Here is an 11298-nt window from a genome sequence, read left to right on the forward strand (position 1 = left end):
CCCCATGCTGGAAAATGCCCCACTCCTGCCCCATGCTGGAAAATGCCCTGCTCCTGCCCCACTTTGGGAAACACCCCTGTTCCTGCCTGCTGGAAAATGCCCCGCTCCTGCCCCACTTTGGGAAACACCCCTGCTCCTGCCCCATGCTGGAAAGTGCCCCGCTCCTGCCCCTGCTGCCGGCAGGCGCAGTGCCCGAGCAGCCGCTGCTGGGCATTAAACATTGATGCTGCCGGGCTCTCCGGAGCTGCCCGCGCTGCGGGAGCGCTCGGTGCCCCGAGCAGCGAGGGCAGAGCGGCTCCGGCGGCGCCGCGGCTGCCATGGGGGACCGGGGCGCTGGGCACGCTGCGCCCACGCCGCTGGAGGAGATCGCCAGCAGAATCTCTGACCTGAGCAAATGGAGAGAAATCTTTAGTTTCCGTGGGTAAGATTTTTATTCTGCTTCTTTAACGCGGTTTTAATTCCAGGTGGTTATTTTATGTAATTTTTCAAGTTAGGTTTTATTACAAAACTTGTGCGACAATGACAAAAGGTCCTCGTGTAACATAAATGCCACAGGTCTTACTTTCCTTTGTTCTGGGGTTCTCTTCTGGCTGGACTCCAGTTTCTCCGCATGCTAGTAATACCTCTGCTGGGTGTTTTCATTTGTACTTTATTTTATGCTTTCAGCTTGGAAATCAACAGCAGGACTCATCAGGTAACTCCTTTTCCAAAGGTAATATTTTCTGTTTGCCTGATGAGTTTTGGGTTGTCCTTAGATGGCCACTGAGGGGGTCACAGGTGCATACCTGCAGCCCAGGTATCTATGGAGATCATTTCTCATGCTGCTTCTTTGAGAAACAGACTTCAGATATTTTGAAGTCAAAGGGGCAGACCAGTCCTACACTTGATTAACCTTTCCATCAAAAACTAATGGTTTTCACGGTGAGTTTTAGAAAACAAACTAAGATCTCTAAAATGTAAGTATCTGGAAAGCCTGCTGTGCCCTTAGGTTGGGAGACACTGCTGGGTATTCCCTGTAATTCAGACAAACACAACACTGTTACCTGCTGCAGTCATCAGCGCGGAGGGATGTGTTGGGAATGTCTGAAAGCAGCTGGAAGTCAAGGGCAGCCCCGTTCCAGGGCAGCCCCGGCGCTGGGTGGTGGAGCAGCAGCCCCGCCTGATGCCCCGGCTGATGCCCTGGGTGATGCCCTGGGTGATGCCCTGGGTGATGCCCCAGGTGATGCCCCGGCTGATGCCCTGGCTGATGCCCTGGCTGATGCCCCGGCTGATGCCCCGGAGGATGCCCTGGCTGATGCCCCGGGGGATGCCCCGGAGGATGCCCTGGCTGATGCCCCGGGGGATGCCCTGTCTGCTCCTCTCCCCGCAGCAAGGACGGAGCAGCGCCGGCCATGGAGCGCCCGGGGCCGGGGAGTCCCCGGGGTCACAGCCCCCCTGCACCGTCCCGCAGCCCCTCCTGCTCCCTCAGAGCGCGGGCGGCCGCCCCATCTCCCCGGACACGGCGATGGTGAGCTGCCTGCTGAATTAACTATGAGCTGTAATTGAATCTCCTCAGGGGAAAGAGACTGGGGAGCCTTTGCCGGTGCCCTGACCGCACACTTCAGCCTGCTGTCAGCTGAACAGGGTGTGGAATGGGGATGGATTGTTTAGGGGACTCTTCACAAACATGGCTGGAATGCAACCTTAAAGCTGACACACAATAATTCTCAGGAGACAGCCAGTCAAATGACAACAGGCAACGTTTCCCTGCTTGGGGGCTTCCCTGACAAACAGCCTCAGGACAGGAGGCAGGATCATGGAATCTTAGAATTGTTGGGCTTGGAAAGGGCCTTTAACATGGTCAGTGAGGGATTTCAGCTCCTGCTGAGTGCCTGGCCCCAAAAGCACTGCTGCCAGGTTCTGTTATCCAGCAGCTTGGCAGATCCGCAGGCAATGGCAGGATGGGCCCCAGTGTAATCTTCCCCAAACTGTGCACTGTACCCAAACGTGAGTTATTACACACGGCAAGCACGCTTCACCAGAGTGGCTGAGGGCTGTGTGCAGTCCCTGCACTGAGCTCCAGCACGGCCTCTGCTCTGAAGCTGTGAGGCCTGGCTAGGCAGGAGCTGCGCCGCTGCTCTGGCTGCGGGCACGCTGGCACCTGCGCCCCGAGAGCCCTGCTGGGACAGAGCCTCGTGCCGGGACGAGAGCCCTGACCCTCTGCCTCCCCTCCTCAGAGGCTGCAGCAGCTGCTCTTCGGGAACACGGCCCCCCTCTTCAGCTGCGAGTGGGCAGCAGCACACTTCAGGTTCCGCCCGCCGCACTCCGACCTGGCCTACGCGCTGCAGGCAGGACAGGTACCGTGTCACACAGTGCCTGGCACCAGCTGCCTGCTGCCACCGACACTCGTGGGGGCTGGCAGAGGGGCAGGGGCCTCAGCTGCACACACACCTGTACCCCGCACACCTGTACTCTGCACACCTGTACCCCGCACACCTGTACCTTGCATACCACATTCCTGTACTCTGCACACCTGTACCCCGCACACCTGTACCTTGCATACCACATTCCTGTACCCCGCACACCTGTACCCCACACACCTGTACCCTGCACACCTGTACCCCGCACACCTGTACCTTGCATACCACATTCCTGTACCCTGCACACCTGTACTCTGCACACCTGTACTCTGCACACTTGTACCCTGCACACCTGTACTCTGCACACCTGTACCCCGCACACCTGTACCCCGCACACCTGTACTCTGCACACCTGTACTCTGCACACCTGTACCCCGCATACCTGTACCCCACACACCTGTACTCTGCACACCTGTACTCTGCACACCTGTACCTTGCACGCCACACTCCTGTACTCTGCACACCTGTACCCCGCACACCTGTACCTTGCACACCACATTCCTGTACTCTGCACACCTGTACCCTGCACACCTGTACTCTGCACACCTGTACCTTGCACACCACACTCCTGTACCCCGCACACCTGTACCCTGCACACCTGTACTCTGCACACCTGTACCTTGCACACCACATTCCTGTACTCTGCACACCTGTACCCCGCACACCTGCTCAGGAGAGATGCAGCAGGTTGCAAAAAGCTTGTATCTTTCCTGAGAATTAGACTTACATAATTATTCCTGCTCCACCTAGACATCCAACAGGTGAAGTCACCTAGACTATCATTTTCTGAGGCAGAGGTTTTCCTCTTCCTTATTTACCTTCGCAACGCTGCACCCAGGACAGCAGAAGGCCAAGACACACACTCGAACTGTGAATCCCCCTCCGTGTCCCGAGGCTGGAACGCTGGGCACGGCCACGGTGCCACTCCCCGCGCGCCGGGGCTGGGCGCTCGCGGAGGCAGCGCTGCCCTGGTGGGTGTCAGCACGGCGGGGAGCGGGCACAGGCACTCCTGTGCACGGCCTCACGGCAGCCCTGGGCTGCCCCAGCGCCTCTGTGCCTTTGCTGGGGCCGGAGGGGACAAAAACAAACCATGGGGTTCCCAGCACAGAGGGTCCCTGGTGCTGGGGGCTATTCCCTGGGACACAGGGAGGAAGGGCACCCACCCACAGGATCCCTGCTGCCCCCAGCACACGGCCAGGGCCACCCTGCAGCTTCTTCTCCATCAGGGCTTCTTGCTGTCCCCCTGGCTGGCTGTGACAAGTGCTCACTCAGACTCCTCAGATGGCAGGGGCTGTTTTTCTGCTCCTAGGGAGGAACAAGAGCCATTCTGGCGGCTGTGCAAGCACACATCATCTCATACCTGCTCTTCACGAGAGAGACAGAATGTACTCACTTGGAAAGGTAAGGTGCTGGGCCTCGTGGGACACATGAAAATTATTTCCACACGTTGCTTGCTCAGTGCCAGCCTCTGGGTTCAGGCAAACCAGATCCAGGTTCAGGTGCGCAGGTACAGGTGGGGATATGCACGGGGAGAGAAGCCTTGGCTGACCCCCAGGCAAGGCTTCTTCCCACCAAACCCTCTGACTGCGGGACAGCGGCGCGTGCCCCCTCCTCTGCGGTGTCACAGCCACAGCCCCTGGTCTCCCCCGGCGCAGGCTGTGCCGGGTCGGGCGGCGGGAGCAGGGGCAGGCGCTGGCCACGGCCCTGGCAGAGACCCTGTGGGCAGCAGGAGGAGGTGGCAGGGCTGTCGTGTGCCTCGTCACTGCCCCTATCACCACGATGCCACGTGAAGGCTACAGAGCCAGCAGCTTGGCAGAGAGAGTGAGTATGGAACCGTCTTCTGCCAGCGGGATTTGCCTCAGAGATACCTTTGGCCTCAAACACAGAATCCCCTGCACCTGCTCCCCCACTTAGGTTGCCCTACAAACAGGGATCACCCCAGACCCAGGTCTTGCTGCGGCCTGTGACACATCCACCTCCCCTTCAGCAAAGCCCATCTTCCTTCTCCGCAAAAAGGAGAGCCTGTCAAAAAGCTGTCCACGCTGCTGCCCTGGCTCCCTGCACAGCGCCAGAGCCCCGAGCTGGGCAAGGGTCAGAGCAAACCTTTGCGTTGTTCTTTCACTCGACTAACGGAACCATAGGATTCAAAAGCTTTTGGGTATAATTCATGTCTCCTTTGCACCACCCTCACGGTGCCCGTGCCCAACAGATCCGGCTGTTCGAGTTCTCGGAGAAAGCGGCTGCTCAGGGGTTCATCTCTGATCACATAGACTGTGTAAGTGGGCATAACTGCTTTATCCGAGTTATTTTCTTGCTAAATTACATCTTATTTCCCATTCAAATTGGGCATTTTGGACACAGCAGTGTGAACATCATCAGGACGTTCACACAGTTAATGCACAGTTAGTTCATGATCATTTCCAGCCTTTCCTATGGGAAGGGATCCTGCTCCCGTGTAAACCCCTGTGACTTTACCCATTATTCCAGCTCTCTCGGCCCACAAACACTGGGTAAACGGGGCAGCATTTTGTACATCATTCAAAGATGTGATTCCCTGCAGCCTCAGCAAAAATATGGGGAAAATTGTACAAAACCTGTTTAGCCAATAACTGGAAGCTTCTTCTTTCTTTTTTTACCTGATCCTATTAAACAAAATTATTTACAAAATCTTCCTGGAATAACACCCTAGTCTTCTAACTCAACACACTCACCTAGGGCTGCATTGAAGCAGAGGAATTGTTTTAATTAAATATGATTTACAGGCCATAATTCCTCCCCTGTGATGCCTTATTTCTTTTTTTCAGTTCCAAGGTGAAGGAAGCCATGGAGTGATCCTATTTTTATACAGTTTACTTTTCTCTAGGACATTTGAAAGGTATATTTTGCTTTTTAAACATTTTCCTGTAGTTTGGTTAAATCTCGTGAAAAGCCTTTTCCTTTCCTCCCATTTCTGTTGGCCAGGCAGGGTGGTACAGGCCCAGCGCTGCCCTGATGATCTCTGCTTGGCCCCACAGGGTCCAAGAGGATTTGGGTGACACAGCTCCTCTGTTGAACATCAGTTCTGGAAACGTCACCTGCACAGAGGTAGGATCAGCCGCATGTCTCAAGCGTTCTGGTTTTATTATTCCCACATCTCACTTAGGAAAAGATTATCACTTGCTAATTAATCCAAAGAAAAAAGAAGCCTAAGTTCATAAAAAAAAATTTGCAATTTTAATCAGACTGTGCACTTTAAAAAGGTGGTGATGATGATGATGATGATGATGATGGTAACAGTAATTTCTAAAATGCCACTGGAGCCGGGCATTCCCCTGCTCGTGACAACGCGACAGAGCCGGGAGCAGGCCGTGTGGCGCGGGGGTGACCGGGCTGTCCCCGCAGGCCGTGCTCAGCCTGCTCCTGACCGGACGGGCGAGCCCGCGGCAGCTCGGCGGCGGCCGGGAGCCGGAGCCCGGCGCGGGGCACGGCGGCGGCGAGGCGCGGCGGCAGCGGGGCCCCGTGGGCTTCCTGCGCTGGGAGCGGGCGCCGCCGGAGCGGCAGGTGAGCGCGGGCAGCCCCGGGGCCGGCGGGAGCCCCGGCACCGCCCCGGCTCCTGGCTAGCGTCCCCTGGCCAGGTGAGCCCCGGGCTGCGGACGCCCCGGCTGCCCGTGTGGCTGTGCAGCCTCTCGGGCAGGCACGGCGTGCTCTTCGGCACCGACAGCCGGCTGCTCTCCGACTGGAAATGCGAGAGGGTTTTCCACCTGTACTTCTACAGCGGGCAGCAGGAGCAGACCCAAACTGCCCGCCTGACGATAGGTACGGACCCAAAGGACTGAGGTATGGGCATCACAGACAACTCGTCCCTGCGTTAAATATTCAATGCAAAGCTTAACACACCTGCGTTAAATACTCAATGCAAAGCTTAACACACCAGGAAGCTGGACTGTTTCATGATTAGTTCAAAATTCATAATAGCATTCTCTCCAGCTGCCGGGGTGCTACCCCACCCAGCCCTCAAGCCCCACGCAGCTGCTCACTCACTCACTCCCCCATCCCCAGCATCAGGGAGGGAACTGGAAGGGCAGAAGCTGAAGAACTCGTGGGTTGAGATACAGACAGGGTATATAAGAAAAGCAAAAGCCACACACACAAATAAAGAATGAATTCACTTCCTCCACAGGCAGGCAGGTGCTGCAGGGCCCCATCACACACAACAGCCACTTGGGAAGACAAACACCCTACTCAAAGGTCCTTTCTCTTCCTTCTCCCCGCTTCATGTTCTGAGCATGATGTCACACGGTCTGGGACACCCCTGAGATCGTTTTGGGCCCTCTGTCCTGGCTGTGTCTTCTCCCAGCCTGCCAGGCACTCCCAGCTTCCTCACCAGCGTGGCAGGAGGTGGAAGCAAAAAGGCCTTGGCTCTGCTGGCACTGCCCAGCAATAACAAAATCACCTCTGTGATAATATAATCAACCCTGTGTGCAGCACAAAGCCAAAGCACAGCTCCACACCAGACACTGGAAGGCAATGAATTCCATCCCAGACAAAGCCTGCACAGCCACGCAGCGCGGCTGGCATGCAGCGGGGCCACCTGCCTGGCTGACTGCGGCGAAGCCCGTCTTCCTGCTCAGCACCAGCTGCCACCGTGGCCCTCGTGCTCCCCACCAAGTTTCATATCCTCCCAGGGGAGATAAACTGCTCCTGCAGCAACGCTTGGGTTGTGAACCAGGTTTTGTGCTTGGGTGCAAGGTTCTTGTTTCTCTGCTGCACGTCACTTACCTTCCTCACTGGGTACCTCCTTCCTTGCTCTCCTTTCACTGCAGCATTTAAGGCAGAGTCAGAGCCTTGAAACTAAAGGGTAAATCTGCAGGGACGCGGAGTGATTCGAGATCAACTGTCAGGATCCCGGGTGCGGCCACAGATACTATCTGAGCATCTGCTCAGAAGAGCAATATGCAAACACACCCCCGTGCAAGGAGCGCAGAGCTGCACTGAGCCCCGGAATTTCCCGGGAGGTCACAGCGCAGGGGCAGTCCCCAGCCCGGGAGGCCCCGCTCGCCCTCCCCCGGCTCCCTGGGGCAGGACGGCAGCACGTCTACACCAATACAGCTGCAGAGGCTTCTGCTTTTAGCTGTCACTGAAGCCTTTTTGAGTGGGGTTGGGTTTTAAAGATTTTTTTTAGACATTTCTTTTTCATTTCCTCTTCAGACACTCATTCGCATCACTGGGAAGAGGCTCAGAGAGAAGGCCCCTGCAGCCCAGGGAAGAGGCGCCCAGCCCTGGAGATGGCCATCAGGACCAAGTGGGCAGGTGCGACCGTCAGCTGGAACGGGACAGACCCCTTCTACTGAGGAGTGAGCAGGATGGACCCCTGCTCCCCAAGGGTACTGGCATCTCTCTCCCACACACTGCCAGCTGCACTGGTCACTGCAGTCTGGAGGACAAAAAGCTCTCTCCCCAATCAAACAGCCTTTGGTGCGTTGAAGGGACACCCTGTCCATAAGGCACCACACCCACTGCAGAAGTGCGCACTGCAGGAACAGCAACGTGCAGCCCTGTCCCACTGCACGCCCTTTCCAGGTGGTGGGACGCAGGTTCTCCTGCTCCCCGCGACAGCTGGCAGGAAAAGGAAAGAGTCAAGCCCCGGCACAGCTGCCCGTGGCAATGGTTGAGTCTCCATCCCTGGAGGGACTTAAAAGCTGTGCAGATGTGGGATTTGGGAACATGGTTTAGTGGTGGCCTTGGTAGTGCTGGGGTAATGGTTGGACTTACTGGGTCTTAGAGGGCTTTTTCAACCCAAACTGCTCTGGGGTTCTGTGGTTCAGTAATTTTACTGCCTTTTTTACATCCTGGCACCCTACATGCACCCGACAAGCATGGGCAGGGCACATTGCTTCTAGCTCACAGAAACCACTGTCCGCTTCCTTTTTCATTGTCATTACTCCAAAACCACCGGTAAGTCACACCCTAACTGTGTTGCAAACAGCAATAGAGAACAATAAACCTTCTGCAAGTGATCCAGAAACTTGGTTCAGATTTATTGACTCTTACAATAAACAAAAAGAAGCCGCGGTACCCAGCCAGAGATTGCGCTGGGCTGGGATGAGGAGATGCTGGTTGCAGCCGGCGGGGGGCCTGCATCCCCGCTGCGGGGCTGCGGCTCGGCCCCAGCGCTGCGGCCCCGGGCACCCTCTGCTCCGCCACGCCGGGACCGGGCCGGGGCTGCGGGCATGCACGGTGCCGCTGAGGGAACACGGCCCCGCTGAGGGGACACGGTGCCGCTGAGGGGACACGGTGCCGCGGAGGGGACACGGTTCCAGTAAAGGGACACGGTCCCAGTAAAGGGACACGGTGCCGCTGAGGGAACACGGTTCCAGTAAAGAAACACGGTGCCGCTGAGGGAACACGGTGCCGCTGAGGGGCGGGCAGGGCACGGTGCCGCTGAGGGGACATGGTGCCGGTGAGGGGACACGGTCGCAGTAAAGGGACACGGTGCCGCTGAGGGGCTGACAGGACACGCTGCCGCTGAGGGGACGCTCCCGCGCAGCGCGGGCGGTGCCGGGCGGGCCCGCGCGGGGCAGGCCGGGAGCGGGGCGGGGGCCCCGCGCAGCCGCCGCTCGCCCAGCGCCGCCCCGGCCCCGTCCCCGTCCATCCTCCTCTCCTCCTCTCCTCCTCCTCCTCCTCCTCCTCCTCCTCTCTCCTCCTCCTCCTCCGCCGCCGCCTCCGCCCCCTCCCCAGCGCGGCCCGATGGTGGCGGCGGTGGCGAGCCGCGATGAGCCGCCCGTCCTCCGCCGGCCCCGGCCCTAGCAAGCCTTGCGGAAAGCAGCAGCAGCACGCCCCGTCCCCCGCCGCCGTCCTGCCGGGGACCGGCGGGGCTTCTCCGCCGCCTCCCCCTCCTCCTCCTCTTCCTCCCCCCCAGCAGCAGCAGCAGCAGCAGCAGCAGGAGCTGACCTCGCTCTTCGAGTGCCCCATCTGCTTCGACTATGTCCTGCCGCCCATCCTGCAGTGCCAGGCCGGGCACCTGGTGTGCAAGCAATGCCGGCAGCAGCTGAGCCTCTGTCCCACCTGCCGGGGCTCCCTCACCCCCAACATCAGGAACCTGGCCATGGAGAAGGTGGCCTCGGCTGTCCTCTTCCCGTGCAAGGTAAGGATGAGGGGCTGGGCAGGGGGACGGCGGGTCACCCGGACCACCCCCGATCCCTGCACCCTGCAGAAAAACCCCAGCCATCATCCCCCGATCCCTGCACCCTGCAGAAAAACCCAGCCATCACCCCCTGATCCCTGCACCCTGCAGAAAAACCCCAGCCATCACCCCCCAATCCCTGCACCCCTGCAGAAAAACCCAGCCATCACCCCCCAATCCCTGCACCCCTGCAGAAAAACCCCAGCCATCACCCCCACATCCATATCCCCAGACCACCCCCCACATCCCCCTGCAGAGGACACCCACCCACCACCCCAGTTGTTGAAACTAGAATCCTCTGTTCTTTTTAAAGAAAAGGAATATCCAAGCCAGGACCTCTCCAGCTGATCTGGACGGATCAGATCTAACTGCAGCAGCAGATCTAAGTACAACTCAGCCACACAGCCCATTTTATCTAAGCGCTTGCGTTAGGAAAAAACAACCACAAAAGACAAGAAGAATCCATTTTAAGTGGAAAAAAAACCTAAGTAAAGCTCAGCTTGAATCCAGGGCTCCATACAAGTAATGTAAAATTTGCAATGAGCACGGGAGCTCTGGTTGATCACCTGTGTTCCAGCTGACGGGTGGGAGCAGCGCATAGTGCTGGTGCCTTTCCTGACGGCTTGTGTTTGGTCTCTTTCCAGTATGCCACAGCAGGCTGCTCCCTGACCCTCCACCACACAGAAAAGCCAAAACACGAAGCCATCTGTGAGTACCGTCCCTACTCCTGCCCGTGCCCCGGCACCTCCTGCGACTGGGAGGGATCCTTGGAAGCCGTGATGTCCCACCTCATGCATGCCCACAAAAGCATTACCACCCTTCAGGGAGAAGACATCATCTTCCTTGCCACAGACATTAACCTGCCAGGGGCAGTGGACTGGGTGATGATGCAGTCGTGCTTTGGTCACCACTTCATGCTGGTGCTGAAGAAACAGGAGAAGTGCGAAGGTCACCAGCAGTTTTTTGCCACCGTGCTGCTCATTGGCACCCGTAAGCAGGCAGAGAACTTTCAGTACAGACTGGAGCTGCACGGCAGCTGCCACCGGCTGACCTGGGAGGCGTCTCCCTGCTCCATCCACGACGGCGTGCACGTGGCCATCCGCAACAGCAACTGCCTCGTTTTTGACACAGCCACTGCGCACCTTTTTGCTGACAACGGAAACCTCGGCATCAACGTGACAATTTCCATGTGCTGCCCGTGATGCATCGCTGGGAGGCTCGAGCTGTCTGGATGGAGTGCTTCACTGGGGTTTGGTTTTGGTTCCTGTTTTTTACGCTGTTCAACTACGTCATCTTGTGTGCTAAGGTTTCTGACTAGCCAACGGCTAACTTTGGGCGGAAGAGGAACAAGAGTGTGCTGTAAGTAATGTGAGCAGGACAAGGTCTTTTAAAATTCTTGGGTGCCTTAGGAAGATTACACACACGCAGTTACCTTTTATAATTTAATTATATTTTATGTAAAGTGTGCTTCCATTGGATATATGGCTTAAGAGGCTCCTGTTTGGAGCACACCTATAAGCCCTTTCATCAGCAGTACAGACTCCCTCTGGTGCTGGTGTGCTTTAATAAAAGGCTTTAGTATCACAAGAGGGTTTGGTTTGGAAGAGACTATCATCTGTTCCAATCCTCCTGCCATGGCAGGGATGCCTCCCACTGTCCCAGGGTGCTCCCAGCCCTGTCCAGCCTGGCCTTGGGTACTGCCAGGGATCCAGGGGCAGCCCCAGCTGTGCCAGGGCC

At 57.4% G+C, this 11298-nt stretch overlaps 2 protein-coding genes across 2 annotated transcripts; both read left to right on the forward strand.

Moving 5' to 3' along the window:
• Positions 1-317: 317 nt before the first annotated feature.
• On the forward strand, positions 318-7859 carry MINDY4B (MINDY family member 4B). Its single transcript, XM_038145252.1, has 12 exons — positions 318-421; positions 667-694; positions 1370-1507; positions 2217-2336; positions 3709-3800; positions 4055-4220; positions 4609-4674; positions 5204-5274; positions 5414-5483; positions 5781-5939; positions 6014-6194; positions 7587-7859. Exons 1-12 carry the CDS (start codon positions 318-320, stop codon positions 7727-7729), a joined length of 1338 nt encoding a protein of 445 aa, XP_038001180.1. The 3' UTR covers positions 7730-7859.
• Positions 7860-9056: 1197 nt separating this feature from the next.
• SIAH2 (siah E3 ubiquitin protein ligase 2) lies at positions 9057-11271 on the forward strand. Its single transcript, XM_038145780.1, has 2 exons — positions 9057-9522; positions 10206-11271. The coding sequence occupies exons 1-2, from the start codon at positions 9151-9153 to the stop codon at positions 10761-10763; spliced, it is 930 nt and encodes a 309-aa protein (XP_038001708.1). The 5' UTR covers positions 9057-9150; the 3' UTR covers positions 10764-11271.
• The last annotated feature ends 27 nt before the right edge of the window (positions 11272-11298 follow it).

The sequence above is a fragment of the Motacilla alba genome, chromosome 9 (genome assembly GCF_015832195.1).
Source record: "Motacilla alba alba isolate MOTALB_02 chromosome 9, Motacilla_alba_V1.0_pri, whole genome shotgun sequence".
Taxonomy (NCBI): Eukaryota; Metazoa; Chordata; class Aves; order Passeriformes; family Motacillidae; genus Motacilla; species Motacilla alba.